The 19421-nt window shown below is 36.9% G+C and overlaps 1 protein-coding gene across 5 annotated transcripts; it reads right to left on the minus strand.

Annotated features, from left to right (window-relative positions):
• Positions 1-1331: 1331 nt before the first annotated feature.
• On the minus strand, positions 1332-19229 carry LOC106051264 (beta-1,3-galactosyltransferase 5-like). Of its 5 annotated transcripts, none has more exons than XM_056044719.1 (5): positions 18921-19229; positions 17451-17967; positions 14854-15862; positions 5015-5311; positions 1332-2758 (listed from the first exon to the last, which is right to left on the minus strand). In XM_056044719.1, the coding sequence occupies exons 3-4, from the start codon at positions 15857-15859 to the stop codon at positions 5028-5030; spliced, it is 1290 nt and encodes a 429-aa protein (XP_055900694.1). In that variant the 5' UTR covers positions 15860-15862; positions 17451-17967; positions 18921-19229; the 3' UTR covers positions 1332-2758; positions 5015-5027. The 5 variants fall into 5 exon arrangements, with proteins under 5 accessions (XP_055900694.1, XP_055900690.1, XP_055900691.1 ...); XM_056044715.1 differs by lacking the exon at positions 1332-2758 and adding an exon at positions 3764-4500; XM_056044716.1 differs by lacking the exons at positions 1332-2758; positions 17451-17967 and adding an exon at positions 3764-4500.
• Positions 19230-19421: the final 192 nt, after the last annotated feature.

Consider the following 19421-nt stretch of genomic DNA (forward strand, 5'->3'; position numbering starts at 1 on the left):
GTTAAGGCCAATAGCTCGTTGCGCGTCACAGGTCATGACGTCGAACCTTGCGATTGCTTCATGTGTTGTCATCGACAATAAATAATTCTGCAAAATTTCAACTTGATCCGAGAATGGGAAGTAGGAGAAAAACAAAGTGTAAAAGAATCTACCCAGACAGACAGAGTGTAAAAGAATCCACCCAGACAGACAGAGTGTGATTTAATATTAGCTTTGTAAAATACTTTAGTTAGAACCTTATTTGCCTTGAAACTGTGCTTTAAACTTCTTACTTGAATGTTGAGGATATTAAACGGGGGGTGGGGTGGACTTTATTAGAGATTGACCTAAATCATTGAGTCTGTCAAACGTAAACAAATACAACTAACTAGCACGTTAGGACTCTCCTCGGATTCAGACGTGTGTCTTCAGTATTTCTAAAGGCCTACTTTTTCATAGATGTGTATAGGCCGAGTTCACACTCTCACACGAGCACAAATACTTTAGCCCAATGCTGTTATCTAATGCAGCGTTCCTAAAACTGTGGTCCGTGGACCCCCCAGGCCAGGGGTCCGTGTGACGAAGGAAGGGGTCAGAAGAAAGGTGAAAATTGTACACAATTAAAATAAGTTCTTCGCTAAAAGCCAATTTATCCGATCTGATAGTTTGAATAATAATCATATCACTTCTCACAACTGTTGATATGTTTATAACATACTCTTCTATAATGACCTAAACTAAAGATTTGATAACTTTCTTCACTTGGATATTTTCAACTGGGTAATGAACCCTTTTCCAATGACGCTGGGCTTTGTTACGGCACAATTAGGAATTAGATCTAGTTTTTCTTTCATAGAAAGGGAATATTTTGACTTAGAGATAATGACTGGGCTAGTAAAAACGATAGGATTTTAGGATGAATAACGAAATGTAAAAGGGCTAACGTTGCCGCCTGACCACTTCTGTCGAATAGAATTGGGGAACGAATCCAAACACAACTTTGAAAATACTCAGCGTTAATAAATGTTTATAGACCATGAAAGGAGGCGCTGTTACTGAGCGGTAAAGCTTGGCTTCGGAACCGGGGGTTGCGGGTTCGAATCCTGGTGAAGACTGGGATTTTAAATTTCGAGATCTTTAAGCACGCTCGTTAACTGTAGGCCACAGAAACAGATGATACATGTATCTGTATGTCAAGAGTTACTGTGTGTTTAACCATTCTGTGTATTTGTGTGTGGTGTAACTGAGTTGTTTTTCTGCGTGTGTCCAACGTGTCAGAAGGTCCATGTATGTGTCTTCATAATACTTCTACAGTGTCATGTGAGGCCTGTTTGTATTCGTTGACTGTTTACTGTTTACTGTAGCCTAATATTGTTGAATAAAGCCAAGATAGTGGTTTTCTAGTATTTGTTATTCCATTACACTGTGTGTTTGACCACTCTGCTATAATTAATAAAAATTATGTAAGCCAACACACACACAAAATACACAAATAGAATTAAAACTAAAACACACACACACACACAAAATACATGTTAAAACTAAAACACACACACACACAATACACAACTACGATTAAAACTAAAACACACACACACACAAAATACACAAATACAATTAAAACTAAAACACACACACACACAAAATACACAACTACAATTAAAACTAAAACACACACACACACACAAGCATACAAAATACAATTAAAACTAAAACACACAAAATCATTGACCAGAAAACTTTGTATTAGCATTTTGTTCACGATAAACCAAATAATGTCAAGGACGCTAAAGTGCGCTTCCCAGTTGCCAACTCAATCAAAACGAATCGGGCCATAATTTTAACAAAAGCGCAAAGCGTTGCAGTTAATATTTAATATTCGTATCAAATCTCCTTAACTACTGCTTTCTTTTAAATAAGTTTTTAGTCATACAGCGACGTCTAATGCTTCCTCCATATTGAAATTATTTTGTGTTACAAATGAAAGAGTCTAGAAACTTTGATTCAGCAGCGCTAAAAGTGCATAAAGATGATCAGACGCCATTGAAAAAAAACAAATAGGTTATCAACACGTCCTTTGTATACCGGATAGAACAAAAAGCTAATAAAAAATTATTTTTTTTTCAACCATATGCTACGAAGAGCAGGGTGCCAGAACATCGCTGTGTTACCAGCAGCAAATGCCTTGGCTGGCTGGGCCACGTTCGTAGAATGCCAGTAGGTCGACTTCCAAAAGGCAGGATAGCCGCTGGTCGCCCACTTTTACGGTATACAGATGTATGCAAACGCGCCATGAAGCTCTTAGAAATCGACACTGGCAGCTGGGAAAAATAGAAGCACTGGATAGATCCACATGGAGAGAGAGCATAAAGGAAGGGTTTCGAATAGCAGATGCCATACACAACAGAAGCAGAAAGAAGGGTGAAAATGCAACAGCTCTTGGTGATTACATATGCCCAACCTGTGACCGCAGCTGTGTATCAAGGATTGGCCTCTTTAGTCACACAAGAAGTTTCAAAGGGAAAGATTTTCTCTCGAGACGTAAAATGCCACAGAGAGATGAACATCTTAAATAAATCTATTCCAAACATGAAATAAAAGCATTGAATTTTTTTAATGCATCGAAATCTTTAATTTAAACTTTTTTATTAAAATTAAGTTAAATTATAAAAATAAAAACATTGATAAAATTATCAAAATGTCTTGGTCAGTGCTGTACAACTTTTTTCGGCATGATAGACACATAAATGTCCAATTCTTGTGTCGCGGGACGCCTCACCTAAAAAAAAAATGTTTATTGAAACCGACCCTCTGATGTGTCATAGAGTATTGTGGGCAGAACGTTGGAAGGGCCTCATATCACAAATTCACAGGCCGGATATGACCGAGTCTCAAGACGGATATGACCTTGTTACAGGCCGATAACACAGTCACAGACCGGATATCACCGAGTCACAGACAGGATATGACTCTCAAAGTTTGGACATAACAGCCTGACTATAGATTTTTTTATTTTTTTACTTTGATTATTTATTAAAGTACGTGAAATGGATAAACACGTAAAATATATTAAAGTTTGTTTTTTACTATTCCTCCTTCACGAAGCTGACGACTTCTTTGTGTAAGCGCGATTACTTTGTACTTAATATGGCAACATTAAAAGACAGATTTTTGCTTGATTCTATAGATACAGACATAAAAGACAGTGCGCAAAATGTTTCTGAACATCTATGACGTTCTTTTTTTTTTTTTAAATTCGCTCTTTAATGTAAACACGCGCGAATACCCGCTGACGTTTGTGTGTTCAAGATAAAGATTGACCTCCGGACCATAGTTCATTATAAGGTTATTATGACTCAAAAAATTATAATGGTCAAAGATTTATATAAGCTGTCAAATTTCTATGAAAATCGTTACAGCCCTTTTCGAGAATCGTGTTCACCAAGTTTGTTTGTTTTTGTGCTTCCAACCTTCTATTTTTCCCAATAAAAATGTGCAAGCTGAGAAGAGGAATTGTAAACATTGTATTTAACATTTTGTTGAACACGAGTCTAAGGATCGACTCTCTACACTACCATTAGAGACAACACGTATCACCATGAATGTATTTAACATTTTGTTGAACACGAGTCTAAGGATCGACTCTCTACACTACCATTAGAGACAACACGTATCACCATGAATGTATTTAACATTTTGTTGAACACGAGTCTAAGGATCGACTCTCTACACTACCATTAGAGACAACACGTATCACCATGAATGTATTTAACATTTTGTTGGACACGAGTCTAAGGATCGACTCTCTACACTACCATTAGAGACAACACGTATCACCATGAATGTATTTATGTTTATTGCACCATCTTTGGTGCTAGAGTTGCATTCCTCATGTCGTACATATTACACAACTTGCACATTATTATATTTCACCTTAGACTTCTCACACATTACATATTTAATACACTATATATATTACACATTACATATCATTACGTATCTTACACATTACATATTCTTATACATTACATTATTCATATCTCACATTACACACTTTAGATATCTCACACATTAAATATTTTACACATAACATATCTTGCATAGTAATGAACTCTCAAATTACACGTCTTAACCACTAAACATTAGGCTACATGCCTTACACTTTAATCATCTTACTTATTACTAGTTTTTGTAAAGCATATAGGCACACATTTTCACATCTTACAAATTACACGCGTAACACATTACACATCTTACAGATTACACGCGTAGCACATTACACATATTACAGATTGTCACCATGCATTTATGCAATTTATGTGGTGGGCCGTGAAAAGCAGTTTTGTCTGAATCATCAGTGATCATGCCAAACTGTCAGGTTTCCAATACCTTATCTGAGTCATGGGTAATCACATACATCTTTACGTAGTTCCCCATAACTCTTGTTACGGGCCTTTTTTCTGTCTTGCAAAAGACGTCAACAAAACGATGATAGACTGTCTCTCCGTAGAAATTCGACCGCTTTTGAAATAAAAAAAATATTAGAAAAAAAAAAAACGTTTAAAGAAACGTATAGCAATAAATTCTGCAAATAAACGTCCCAGAATCCGTCATGATATAAGTTTTCCTAGGTTCTAACTGGAAGTTACAAGACATCTAATTTAATAATGAAGTTTTTAAATATTAGAAATAATTTTATTTCTACTTAATGAATACTCAAATATAGATCTTAACTACAGTGCTAATACTACATATTTATCATTCCCTGAAACAAAAAAAAAGACTTCACAGTCTCTCTATTAAGCACGGGGTGACCAATTAGTTGAAAAACCACCGCCTTAAGTGCCCTTTTAAAGTTTCAGAATTTTTATGTCGTAAAACTGTTACCCATAACTTTAAGCTACTAAACTGCTCTTAAAGTTTGTTTTTTTCCATCTCTCTCCAATCATCACAGATCGCAGCCATCATTCAGGTGTTTTAAACCTGTACTATACCATCACTGATCACTATATCTTTTTTTTTTAAATATAATCACCTAAGATACGTCCTCAAGAGCACTGTCCGTCACTTCGCTGATATTTTCCCCAAACTTCTCTTAGCTTGACCTCGTCACAAGATGTGCCCATGATTTTCTGGTCCAGGTACATGCTGCACACGCTCCACTTCAGGTCCAGCTTGTGAGTGAAGTAGTGGTCCAGTGAGAAGAGCTGACATTGAATGACGTGTCGCATGATGCCAGTCAGAAACACGTCTTCTACTGGGAGCATGGGGATGTATGGAGCAGCCTCCACAATCTTTGAAACCACTTCTTGAGATAGAATGTAGGCGCAGCCTGTTAAGATATTTTTTAAAAAGTAAATTATATATAGTACTACAGTTATAGAAAGCTTATATTTAGTATCACTAACATATATAAAAACCCATTTTGTACATTATTTTTTTATTATTATTAATATAGCTTTATATAGCACTTCTTTCATGCTTATAGCATCCTCAGAGCGCTTTGGCCCAATCTCATTTGTGGGCCAGTGGGGGAAGGGGGTATTTGGGAGAATGTTTTCCGTATTGCCTTTAGGCGCTCAGTAAACACAAATCTGCTCGAGTCGGGTGACGAACCTTGAGCCCCCTTTATAGGTAGCCAAGCCAAATTCAAGCGTACTTAGCCTCTTGACCACGCTTCACGCACTACATTATAACAGACATTTATATAGCGGCATAATATCTTATTACAAACAAAAATTATATATAGTATATAATATATACTATATATATATTTATCATGGGCGTAGCCAGAATTTTTTTTCGGGGGGTGGGTGGGTGGGGGGGGGGGGTGATTTTTTTTCTCCCCCCCCCCACCGACCCCCCCCCTCCCCCGCGAAAAAAAATTTGTATGTATTTATGTGTGTGTGTGTGTGTGTGTGTACATAATCTTTATTACATTCTGACCCTTCATTCTTTCGGAAGACGTTTATTGTGCCCTAGAATAGGTTCTTCCATGAGTTAGTGAAAAAATTGTAGATTCCCCGACATTACTAGCAAAGGGGTCTGGGGAAGCGCTAGGAGCTCCCCCAGCGCGGGGCGAAGCCCCGCCGCCAAGCACTATTTCTGATATTGAAAACCAACAAAATGCATATTCTGAGGTATCTACAGTGCATTTTCCTGCTATTAAAAAGTTCTATTTCAAAAAGCTAATGTGCTATTCTTACTGACTTAGACCCTCCCTCGTCGTTCGGCGCATTTGCCATCCAACTGTTTCCATAAAATTGTAGACTCCCCGCCCTTACTAGCAAGGGGGTCTGGGGGAGCGCCAGGAGCTCCCCAGCGCGGGGCGAAGCCTCGCCGCCAAGCACTATTTCTGGTATGGAAAGCGAACAAAATGCATATTCTGAGGTATCTACAGTCCATTTTAATGCTATTAAAAAGTTTTATTTTAAAAACCTAATGTGCTATTCTTACTGACTTAGACCCTCCTACGCCGTTCGGAGAATTTGAGGTCAAGCAGTTTCCATAAAAATCTGTCACTGGTAATGTCTGAAGCCTCTTCCCACCTACCATGAGGACTTCCATGAATGAGTGGCGTCAAGTTGTACTAGGATATCATTGCAACTCTTCTTATGTGTAATTCATTTTGTCGGAGAACATGTCCCGCAAACCTCATGCGTCGTTCTCTTACAATCTTACTAAGGGGTCGACCCCCAGTTCGGCATAGGATTTCCTTGATTTAGATCCGATCTCTATAACTGACTCCTAAAATCTGTCTTAGCCATTTTTGTTGAGCTATATTTAGTGTTTTTCGATTTCGGTAGATGACTATTCATTGCAGTTTATTAATGGAGCCCTGCCACTGGTAAAAATGTGTAACCTCTCTTGAATACGCTCTTGGAATTAAGTGACTTTAGTTTGCTTTAGATTTTATATCGAAAAGAGAAGTTTTATCGTCAAAATCTTCTGTTGGGAGTTTTCCACCTCAAAATGCTCTGTAGGGGGATCTTAGACTCAAAACCATCTGGAGGGGTTTTAAACTTTAAAAAAAAAAAAGCCATCTGTAGAAGAAACTCAAAACCCCCGATTGGCTTGGCTACGCTCAAATAATTTTAGTGTGTAATTTGCTTTTTTTTTATATTGAAGATGTATTTTTAGCACCAAACCCCTCTGAATGGGGGTTTAAACTCAAAACCCCTTTCGGCAACGCTCATAGCATTTTGAGTGCGTAATTTGCTTTTTTTCTTACACTGAAGATGGCGGGGGGTTTAAACTCAAAACCCCTTTGACTACGCTCATAGATTTTAGAGTTAGTAATTTTCTTTTATTTATATTGAAGAGGTACTTTTTAGCTTCAAACTCCACTGGAGGGGAGTTTAAACTCAAAACCCCATAGACTACACTCATAACATTTTTAGTGTATAATTTGCTTTTTTTTTATTATTAAAAAGAGGTAAAACCCATTTATCTACGCTCATAACATTTTGAGTGCGTAATTAGCTTTTTTTTATATTGAAGAGGGGGTTTATCGTAAATTTTAGACGGGGTTTTAAAATCAAAATCTTCCTTAACTGTGCTCTTGGAATTAGGGGATTTTCGTTTGCATTTTTTTTTGTTTTGTTTTATAGAAGAGGGGGAGTTAACTGCAAAAACCCCAGGTAGGGGGTTTAAAACTCAAAACCCCTGGTAGGGGGTTTTAAACTCAAAACCCCTAGTAGGGGTTTTTAAACTCGAATCGCTCTGGTAGGGGTTTTAAACTCGAACCCCCCCTGGTAGGGGTTTTTAAACTCGAACCCCCCCTGGTAGGGGTTTTTAAACTCGAACCCCCCTGGTAGGGGGTTTTAAACTTAAAACCCCTTTGGTTTTGCTAGGGCAAGTGATGGTTTAGTATTAAAATCTCAACTAAAATAACAAAATCAAAGCAAAAAATCAGTCACTAAATTCCAACTCCCCCCCCCAGGGGGGGGATTTTATTTCGGGGGGGGGGGTTTGAACCCCAAGAACCCCCCCCTGGCTACGCCCATGATATTTATACTATTAGATAGAGGTAGAAAAAGTTGATCAAAAAGTGAAAGTCTCAAAACTGGCTGTGAAGATGAGCTTCCGCCAGTAACAAGAATGTCTTGAGTTCGATTTTGACCAATGTTTTATTCCATGACAATCAAATGCAATCAAATCCCTGTTATATATATATATATATATATATATATATATATATATATATATACTAGACATATGTTACCCGCGACCCGCGGGTCTTTATTTGCGCATTACTGTCGATATAGTCACTGAGAGTGAGAGTAAACAATTAAACGAAATAATAATGTAATAAGTAAAGCGAATGTGTCAATGTAAAAATAGTGTGAATGAAGCTATCAAATCAGAATAGCTAATAGGCTTAAATCCATTTTTTTTTTAAAATTAAAACATTTGCTTGTAGGCCTACATATATTTGATTAAAATTTGAGATGAATAGACTAAATTTTGTATGTTCATGTGTATAAAGTATAAAGTAGATCTTGAGGAAGACATAGATTTAAATCTACACTAATCTAGAGCTTTAATAGACTATTGAGTTCATTCTGTGCTGCGCATGCGTGAACTTTTTTTCATGAATGAATAAAGGCCTATCTCAACACGGCTACGCAGCTTTCGCGAACAGCGAACGAATATATTAAAAATGCTTTAGAAAAACAAATTTGAATGTTAATTGATTAAAATATGAAATGAATGGACAATAATTAGTATGTTTATGTGTTAAAGCATAAAACTATCTTTACGAAAAGAAGTTTTATCATCTTAGAGTTCAATAAGAGTTTTAGACCTAGGCCTAGGAATAGACTCAGTAGAGAGATGTGTTAATGTGTAACCATTAGCCTCATTAGGTAATGTCTAATGAAATAATGTTCGCCAGGAAATCTGTAGTCACAGATATCAGGAACTAATTTATGTAAAAAATGCTTTTGAATAATCTAGTGGATTGGATTTATATGTATGTTAAACTTAGCTAATGATCCTTTCACGTTATTTCTCTTTCGCTACGAAAATAAAATTAGGTTTGCGAAAATGGGTTTACCCGAAGTCGATACATTCTTATCTATTAAAAACGAAAAGAGCGATAGCTTTGTTAAATGAATGGGATTATAAAGTGAACAATTAAACGAAATTATATTTAGTACGCGATTCATGAATGAATATAGATCTAGGCCTATCTCAACTCGGTTTCGCAGCTTTCGTAGGCGAATGTAGCTTTAGAAAACCAAATTTGAATGTTTATTTGATCAAAATATGAAATGAATGGACTTTAATTAATATGTTTATGTGTTAAAGTATAAAACTATCTGTGCGAAGAGAAGTTTTATCATCTTAGAGTTGAATTAGAGTTTTAGATCTAGGGATGGGATTATAAAGTAAACAATTAAACGAATTAATTTTTAGTACGCGATTCATTACGGTATTGTCTAATGAAAGAATGTTCGTCAGGAAATCTGTAATCACAGATATAAGGAACTAATTAATGTAAAAAATGCTTTTGAAACACAAAATTGAAGATTAATTTTATTATATAATGAAATCAATGGATCTTCTTTTGTATTTTCATGTGTCAAAGTAAAAAACTATCTGCGCAAAGTGTATTTCTTAAAATTAGATCTAGGTCTAAATCCTTTCTATCTTTTCTTATGTCAACATTGTAGACATGGCCTAGATCCATAAAATACTATAGCTGTAATAGAGTCGGACAACTTTATTTTTTTTGAGGGTCTTACATTTGTTTTAGGGCTACAATACATTCACTAAGGTCTAAGTTGGTACCCAAGGAACATTCCTGCCTAGTTTTATCAAGATTGGTCAAGCGGTTTTGATGTCTATAAGTAACATACATACATACATACATACATACTCCACACATTCTACTTTATAATATATATATATATATATATATATATATAATAATATATATATATATATATATATTTAAAAGTCTGTGGTGCAGAGGCGTAGTGAGGAGGCAATGTGGCACGATGCCCCGGATGCCACCATCAGTTGGATGTCACATGCAGAGAGGCGCCAAAAAGAATATTGTAGATATTTTACTCAATTAATACATTCTAAGGTTATTGGTATAATATTATTATAAAATACTTGTTATTTATAAGCCTATATTTCTATGCGATGTTCATTGAAAATGGGGAGGCAGGGCGCCAATAAAGTACTTTGCCCCAGGCGCACGTTTCGCTCACTACGCCTCTGCTGTAGCGGGGGAATTAGTGATGACCTTTTGTCTAGAATTCCCGAAAATAACTTTCATTTTAGTTTTATACAAATAAAGAATGTACATAATTATCAGAGGAATATTAGACATTCGTTACAACAGCTGTTTATTAGCTTGTGTTGAGAAATTTGTTAATTTTGCAAGTCTTTGACCGCTCGCTCTGTCTGCGATCATATTTGAGAGTTGAACCACAAGCAATCACCAATTCTGCGTCCACTAGATGGGCAAGCATCAGGCCTAAAACAGTTTAATTTAAATGTATCCAAAGTATTAACAGAATCTTCTTAATGGTGCGTTTATGAACATGTAGATGTCGTTTACAGCTCCATTCTCCATTTCGGAAGGATTAAAAGAGTCCTCTTAATGCAAGGATTTCCCTAGATTTTACTCAGCACAATAAAGAAAGGATCCCTTTGAATTTTTAGGCTATTACTCTCCTTCTGGTAGAAATAGTATGTTTCAGTTCAAAGTGAAACATGAATCGTCACTCTACTGTTGGTTTCATGTATTGCTTTGTCATAAAAAAACATGTAGGTAATTCTTCATATTCTTCCAAAATTACTCATAATGCCAGAACAAAGAATCTAGCAAATGATGACGAACTAGATCGGCAATGTTGACAACCTAGTCAACTAACGCTCGTCTAGACTTTGAATCGTCTAGCAACAGCACCATCTTTGTGGCTTGTATTGGATTGACTATTGTGGTATTAGACAATGAAAGTTATTCTTATTTTCTAAAATGCGTTGTAGTCCCTCATTTAGGCTTCTAATATTCTCAGCTGATCCATTCCTATAAGCCAAAACATCCAACTTGGGAGGTGTTGCGTAATTCTCCAGATAGGTCACGTGACATTCTATATGGTCAGGTCTCACATTTCAAACAAATTCGTTTAATTTTTAACCGCTCCTTGAACTTGTCAGCATCCTCCATCAATCGATGCTGAACTCTCGATTGTGATTATAAGTAATTGTTTTGGATACGTCTGATTTTTCTTCTTTCCGTGACAAGAAATGATTTTGACATCAGCTTGACAGCAGTTTGCATTTGATATTTTCTTTCTTTTCGGAGGGAAACCTCTTCAGCAATATCTGAATCTTTCTTGCTCTTGTCTTCCTCAGCAATGATGCCTCTACTGAACTCGGCAGGTTGACGAAGCTGGTCAACGTTTTGGTTGTTAGGGAAGAGGGATGTTTTTAAAATGATCAAAGGGAAGCAAACAAAAAATATCCTATACTCTTAAGCGAGCAATTCTTGTATGTATGTATGTATATATATTTATATATAAATTTTATTTCGAAAACGGCTCTAACGATTTTCTTTAAAATTTCAAGGTACGTGTATATTGATGAGAAAAAAAATCTCAGCTCATCGGCCACATCGGGAAAACTCGAGGTCGACCGTTATATTGGTTTGAAAATGTCTCATTATCGAAAAATTAATTTTGGCTAGAATGTTTTATGAATGAAAATTTTCTATATGACGTCAATGGGAAAAAAACTTGACACCGCTTAGGTCACTCGGCTCACAGCAGTACACTAAGACATTTCTTCGCAAACAAGAAAAAGTTTTAATGATTCAATTGGCGTAATTAAACATTTGCGCACCATCGTATTGTACATTGATCCATTATGAAACTATGGAAGAAAAATAATGAAATTAAATATCTTTATGTATGATTAGTTATTGTGTTTTAAAGGCTTTATAAATTGTTTACACTTTAATTGAGTACACCCGTAGGTAGCTTTTACTTTGTTATTATTTTGCTGGTGAATTATTGCAATGTGTTTAAGCTTCGAAGTCTACTGTCCCATACCAAAACATAGGAAATGGTCATAACACTGCTTATCTATGCCTTATTTGCATAACCAGGGCCGGCCCTAACAATTGCGAAATGTGAAATGGATTGCGTGCGGACAAGTAAGGGTAGGGATAAGGATAATAAGTGAAAATAAAATTTTTTATTAGAAAATAAATTCGTAATTGCATTACATTTTTATTAAATGAAAGCTGTCGATGCAGTTTTTTTTATATCACGCGTAGGACTGGCGTTTACATATTGATTGTCACCCCAAAATGACAATTTTTGTCTTTTTTTAAGGACATTTTTATGAGTTTCAGGAGATTTCCAGGAGCTTCTTGAAAACAATGAGACCACGGGAACCCTATGATAAAGTATAATGGTTTAATTTAATAATTTACACCTAGAATTAGCGCGGGACTTTTGAACCTTCGGGGTGCACTGCGGCTGCATAGGCCTAAGGTTGACCCTGATGATATCCAGCTCGCGGTCAAAAAATTTTCATCATGCTGCTGCTTTTTTTTGGTTAACCTATAAACTCGGTAAAACAGAAGTCATGTTTTAGAAGTCACCCAATAAAACTTAATCAGCCCAAAGATCACCGCGCATAGACATCCCTTAAAGCGGTAGATAACTTCACATTATCTGGGAAGCATAGTATCAAATGACGCATTGCTTAAGAGAGGTTGATATGTGATCAGGGATAGTCGTGCTTTTGGACGCCTCCAAGCGAGAGTGTGGCGAAAAAATCGCTTCGCCTGTCTACAAAAGTCAGTGTCAACCAGTGATTCTCTCAACCCCTCTTTGTGGATCTGAGACATGAGTACTTTATAGAAAGCAACTAAGACTTCTTGAACGACTTCACCTAAGACCGCAATACAAGCAGCGATATTCTTGCAAAATGGTATAAACTTCTTATAATCCGACAGTCACGCTTTGCAGGGCACTTATTCCGTATGGGAGACGAACATATTTTTGGCAATCTTTTTTTTTTTTTTAGTAAACTGAAAGATTTTCGGAGTAACAGAGATGCATCACAATAACGATTCTTTAGAATACTAACGCGATGTTTTTAAGTCTCTTAGAAAAAAATGCGCGATTATACTTTGTTACTAGGTGCACGTTTTACACTATAATTTAGAGATTTTGCATCACTTGATTATTCTTACTAAAGTCATAATAATAAGGCTTGTCTTCAAGTCCGAAGATTAGTAAGGTATGCAGTATTTCCCGTGTCTGCGCAGCCCCAGCTGTGTCCTACATATTCTGAAACATCCAGGGCAAGCATAACCATTGTCCACAGGTAGTCGATTTAGATTTTCTTTTCGCCGTCTGCGTTTGTCTTCGGCAGCAGATTTTCTTTTGGTCTAAAATGTGTATCCCGTGGCCTTCGTGAGTAACCTCCAGCTGTCTCGTTCGGAGGCCGCATACAACCAGGTGCTCTCTTCTATGTCATCCAAAGAAAATTGACGCCTAAGCTGGTCTTTGAATCGTTTCCGTGGGGTGCCTCTGTTACGTCGACCACCTTTTAGCTCACCAAAAAAAGACTGCCTTTGGCATACATTCGTCTCCCATACGGGATACGTGCCCTACCCAGTGCAACTGTCGGACCATAAGAAGCCCCTCTATACTGTCCATACCGGCGTTGGCAAGGACATCGCTATTTGTAGTGCGCTCCATCATGGAGCGCAAGCATCTTTGGTGAAAGCACTCAAGAAGTCTTAGTTGTTTTCTGTAAAGTGTCCATGTCTCAGAGACATAATGAATATATTAATTGCAATATGAAATGTCAGAAAGTAACCATTTTAGAAATTACACTGCAAAGACTTTCTTCCAAGCCTAAAATAGCCCAATAGTTTTACGCGAAAGAAGCAATGTAAAACGTTAAGACGTAAGCTGTGGTTTTCTATAGGCCTACTGTTTGGGGGACTTTCTATTCTAATCACCATGTACATTTACATTGAGAGCTGACAAAACGAAAAAGCAACTCTTCGGATTGATAGTCTTTACCCGATCGTTCATTTTCGTAATTACAACAATATTCCCAAAATGACTTCGGGTATATATCCTTCCTTAACAAATTATTCATCCGAACGAGGCTCGGTCACCTGATATTACCTTAAAAAAAAACAACAACAAAGTTAAAATAAGGAAAAGTACCGCACGATAAACTGCAAGGATTATCTCCCTTTTATGTTAAACAACAATTATAAATTACCACTAATTGTTTAACTACTTGTCTAACTTTTTGGTTGATTCATCTATTGTCTACTAAAAATGATTATGCATAATTTCAGTTTGATCCTAGAATGAAAAGTGGGAGAAAACAAACGTGCAACAGAATCCACCTAGACAGACAGACAAATTAGACTTTGTAAAAAGGACCTACAGTCAAGATTTCACCAATAGCAACCTGAAAGAAAACAACCTTTATAGAAGATAACTTTAAACTTTTAAAAAAAATAATGGTACATATTTATTGAAAAAAAAAGGAAAAAAAAAAGGTTACATGTCAGAAGACAATTATTTTGAGAACAAAACGGACGATAGTCAAAATCTAATGTTCAATAGCACTTTAGGTCTGAAGATCTAAACATGACAGACAAACGGACATCACAAAACAATAAAATCTTAGTACGAAAAGTTGTAGACAAACAAAAATCTCATTTAAAATCCTAAAAAAATTGAATCCTTGAGAATTTTTTTTTAAATAACAAAAGACACTAAGAAGTTTTCATTTTATTTAAAATAAATTTTTCCCAAGATGTTTCAAGTATTAAAATCAGAGAATTATTTCTCTTTAACTGGACACACTTACCAGAGGCGTAGACTGGATAATACGGCCCTGGGAACAGAGATTCACTCACAGCCCAGGCACCTTCCCTTAGGACCACGCTTTTTTCTTTTTTATAGACATAACCTAAAATGGCAAAGTTCAACTTGATCTCCTCTACCAGAAGTGTGTCTACCAGAAGTGGGACGTTGACAAACGTATCCACGTCCACTTTGGCCACAAACCTGACTCCAGGACAAGTGACCTTTACCCAATATAAAGAGGACACGACCTTGAGAGTCAGGTTCCTGTAGGACTCCATCATGTCCAGATAGAGAATGTCTCCATGGGTGGCTGACTCGGCAGATACAGCCTCCTTGTCAATCCTTGTGTCGTTGCTGGTGCCATGCCCAATCACGAAAACCACTTTAACGTCGGCGTTGACAACGCGATTTGGCCATTTTCGCCCCGAGGCCACGCTGGCCCAAGTTTCTCTCACGGCATTCCTGGCGTTGATCTCTGATGGAACGGACATCTGGAGAACAAGAAGATAAGGTGGACTGGAACTGCAGACACGAGGCGTGAGGATAGAGTGCATCACCCAAGAGCTGACCACGCTCTCCCTGGGCTTATTGAAAACTTGGGGCTGCCCTGGCTGACTCGACAAAGGCACCTCAACCAAAGCACCGCTCACATCACGAACTGCTGCGCGATAACACTCAGGGCACCTGTCGTACTTAGATCGAAGTAGCTCGCTCTCTTTTAAAGATGAGTTGGTCATCAGAACTAACTGTGTGCTACTCGTACGTAAGTACTCGGTTGATCTCTCAATGAGCTGTGTGCCACCTGTAGGCAAGTATTCGGTGGGTCTCTGAACAATCTGTGTGTCATTGGGTTTAAGCGTTGAGAATGATTTCTCAGTGAGAAGTAAGGAATTCGCTTGTGAACTTGAGAGATAGATGTTTGACGGAAACAGGAAGAATACAATAGCAATGACAGAAGAGGCGCTTACAAACACTAGGGCCTTGTGGATTCTGTGCATAAACGCCATAGCCTGTAGGAACATAATGCATAAATAAATATAACTAAACATTGAGATATTAATAAACCTAATACATAATAACAAGGACATTTTGGCAAATTAAACTATATTTATACGTCAGATCAGCATTTTATTGATTATTTGATAGATTTACATAATTTACATTTTATAAAAGAATGCCGTCATTCGCTATTAATTGTACTATTTATTCATGCAATCAAGAGTTACCTAACACTAGTTTTAAGTAACGAAAATGAATATGCATTTCTTGGGTAAACATATAATGCAATAACTTTTGCAAACTTTATCTCAACTCACTCTGTCTGTCTGGTCAAAGGCTTGTACACGTTATTTCTCCGACACCCAGTCTAAGGTCAAATTGAAATTTTGCACACGTTATTTCTCCGACACCCAGTCTATGGTCAAATTGAAATTTTGCACACGTTATTTCTCCGACACCCAGTCTATGATCAAATTGAAATTTTGCGCACGTTGTTTCTCCGACAGCCAATCTAAGGTCAAATTGAAATTTTGCACACCTTATTTCTCCGACACCCAATCTCAGATCAAATTGAAATTTTGCACACGTTATTTCTCCGACACCCAATCTCAGATCAAATTGAAGTTGTGCACACTTATTTTTCCGACACCCAAACTCAGATCAAATTGAAGTTGTGCACACTTATTTTTCCGACACCCAAACTCAGATCAAATTGAAATTTTGCACACCTTATTTCTCCGACACCCAATCTCAGATCAAATTGAAATTTTGCACACGTTATTTCTCCGACACCCAATCTCAGATCAAATTGAAGTTGTGCACACTTATTTTTCCGACACCCAAACTCAGATCAAATTGAAATTTTGCACACGTTATTTCTCCGACACCCAATCTCAGATCAAATTGAAGTTGTGCACACTTATTTTTCCGACACCCAAACTCAGATCAAATTGAAGTTGTGCACACTTATTTTCCGACACCCAAACTCAGATCAAATTGAAATTTTGCACACGTTATTTCTCCGACACCCAATCTCAGATCAAATTGAATTTTTGTACACATTATTTCTCCGACACCCAATCTCAGATCAAATTGAAATTTTGCACACTTATTTCTAGTTCCAGAAAAAACAAGAATCAACTAAAAACAAGCAATCTAGTCATGAATGTTAATCAATGATTTAAACTCTGTCAAGTCATTGGTAACCCAATTCTCTAATGGCACTAGAGAAGAAGGAGCACTTGTAGGCCTACGTATAAGAAATGTGCCTCTATCTTTGGTTTGTTTTTCTATTTGTAAGTTATGGTTTAGTGTTTAATGTATTATAGCTAGTTTACTTTTCATTCTTCTGTCCTGGCCATCTCTCTCATTATTGTAAGGCGTATCTCTCGGTAGCTTTGTTTCATTTTCCATTTAAACAAAATTAATTAATTATGACTAAATGATTGATTGATTTTTAAAAAAATGGATTCATGTTTTGTCATCGACAACAGTACTAGTACAAAAGTATCAACTTGATGTAATGTGAAGATTGAGAAATAAACGAGTTTGACTAGTCAGACGGAGAGAGTTAATATTAGCTTGGTAAAATCAACCTACCTTTTAAAACGGAACTCCTCTACATTATATCTTTATACAGGTGAATGTAGGTTTATTAATTCCGCAGGAAGTAGAACTAGAATTTCTTGCCTTCTTTTTTTTTTTTTTTTTTTTGTAATGCTATCGTCCTTAATGTGTACTTGATCTAGACTTCGTCCAGTCGAGGATTCTAAAATTATTTCACCAGTGAGCCACATTCGTATTATGTTTTACGTGTTTCGGATGTCCCTTCAGATTGGAAGATTATTACATGGGGAGGGGTGGTAGAGTTTCAACGCCTGATCCCAGAGATGACAATCCATAAGGCATATCACACGACTAGTCAGCCATCGCAACGTCATACGACGTCAAATCTGAAGTAATAAACAGCCGATATTTTGTATTGATCATAGGTTGACAATTTGGCAAGATGTCCAGTTTGTCCAAGTAGGATTTCTAAGTCAACGTAATTAAGCTGGAAACCAAATTCATTGGCAACTGACCAGATACATTTACATCTCCAGACCAAATCTACTTTCTTTTGAGAAGCATAGAGAAATTGAGAAACAACAACATTGAGAAACATGAAAACAAATTGAGAAACAGAGAAACTCTAGAGAAACAGTTTTGTGGTCGAGTGCTTGGTGACAGCCAGCCACACAACCAACTGCATTGCTGATAAATAAAAATCCTTAGAAAAATATATGGACCAATCCACTGGATAAAAATTGTTGGAGGGCACGCACCAATTCAGGAAATAAATCCATTATATAAAGGCCCATAGATAATGACATAAATAAAATAAACTAATAGAACATATTACTCTGGGCAGGTCACTTTAAAAGAGTGTCAGAGAATAGAAGGCGCCAAAAAAATGGGCAGACAAAATCCTAAAGCAGGTTACCAAAAGGCTGATCTCGAATGGATGGACGGTGTGAAGGCAGATCTACAACAACTAGGACTTGAAGACTAAAAGCTCAGAAAAAATCAAATTGGAAAGGTGTGTTGAAGATCAGATTGGAAAGGTGTGTTGAAGATCAGATTGGAAAGGTGTGTTGAAGATCAGATTGGAGAGGTGTGTTTAAGATCAGATTGGAGAGGTGTGTTTAAGATCAGATTGGAAAGGTGTGTTGAAGATCAGATTGGAAAGGTGTGTTTAAGATCAGATTGGAAAGGTGTGTTGAAGATCAGATTGGAGAGGTGTGTTTAAGATCAGATTGGAAAGGTGTGTTGAAGATCAGATTGGAAAAAGGGTGTGTTGAAGATCAGATTGGAGAGGTGTCTTTAAGATCAGATTGGAAAGGTGTGTTAAAGATCAGATTGGAAAGGTGTGTTAAAGATCAGATTGGAAAGGTGTGTTAAAGATCAGATTGGAAAGGTATGTTAAAGATCAGATTGGAAAAGTGTGTTTAAGTTCAGATTGGAAATGTGTGTTTAAGATCAGATTGGAAAGGTGTGTTTAAGATCAGATTGGAAGGACTGAACACTCACCTGCAATGTCACAACCTGTGGGCAGTGGAATCCAGTGTCTCGTTGCCACGTCACTGCTCTGTACGAGCTATTGGTCTCGACTGCCCACAGGTTTTCACGTCGCAGGTCAGTATAGAGACCTTTTATAACGAATGGTCTCGGTTGAAGTATAAAGGAAACAAAGTGGTAGAGCCACTGGGACAGATCGATGTTGGTGAATATCTGATACACAATATCAATTTGTTTTCGGTTACAACTAGTTTAACGCATATACAATTTATTTCATAGAATAAATCTCTTCTAATGTGTGTCTTCACTGTCTTCTATAAATTGGGAGTGGCTGTTTTTATTCAAACTCGAATATCTTATCTCTAAGTAAAATGTATTTCCTCATTATCTCTAACTCGTCTATTTATCCAATTGGTAACTGTGTAAACACAGCCAGGTGTCGCCAAAAGTAGTTTCTTTTTTTTTAGAATGACATCTTTTGAAACGATCAGTCATTTTCATAATGTTATCTCG

The sequence above is a fragment of the Biomphalaria glabrata genome, chromosome 10 (genome assembly GCF_947242115.1).
Source record: "Biomphalaria glabrata chromosome 10, xgBioGlab47.1, whole genome shotgun sequence".
NCBI lineage: Eukaryota > Metazoa > Mollusca > Gastropoda > Planorbidae > Biomphalaria > Biomphalaria glabrata.

What these genes read in the sequence shown, in the direction of transcription:
- LOC106051264 (XM_056044719.1), bottom strand. Translation starts at nt 15,859, where the DNA reads ATGGCGTTTATGCACAGAATCCACAAGGCCCTAGTGTTTGTAAGCGCC. An exon ending in TTATCCAGTCTACGCCTCTG is followed by an intron (nt 5,312 to 14,853) that starts GTAAGTGTGTCC and finishes ATATCTTAACAG; the next exon opens with GCTGCGCCTACATTCTATCT.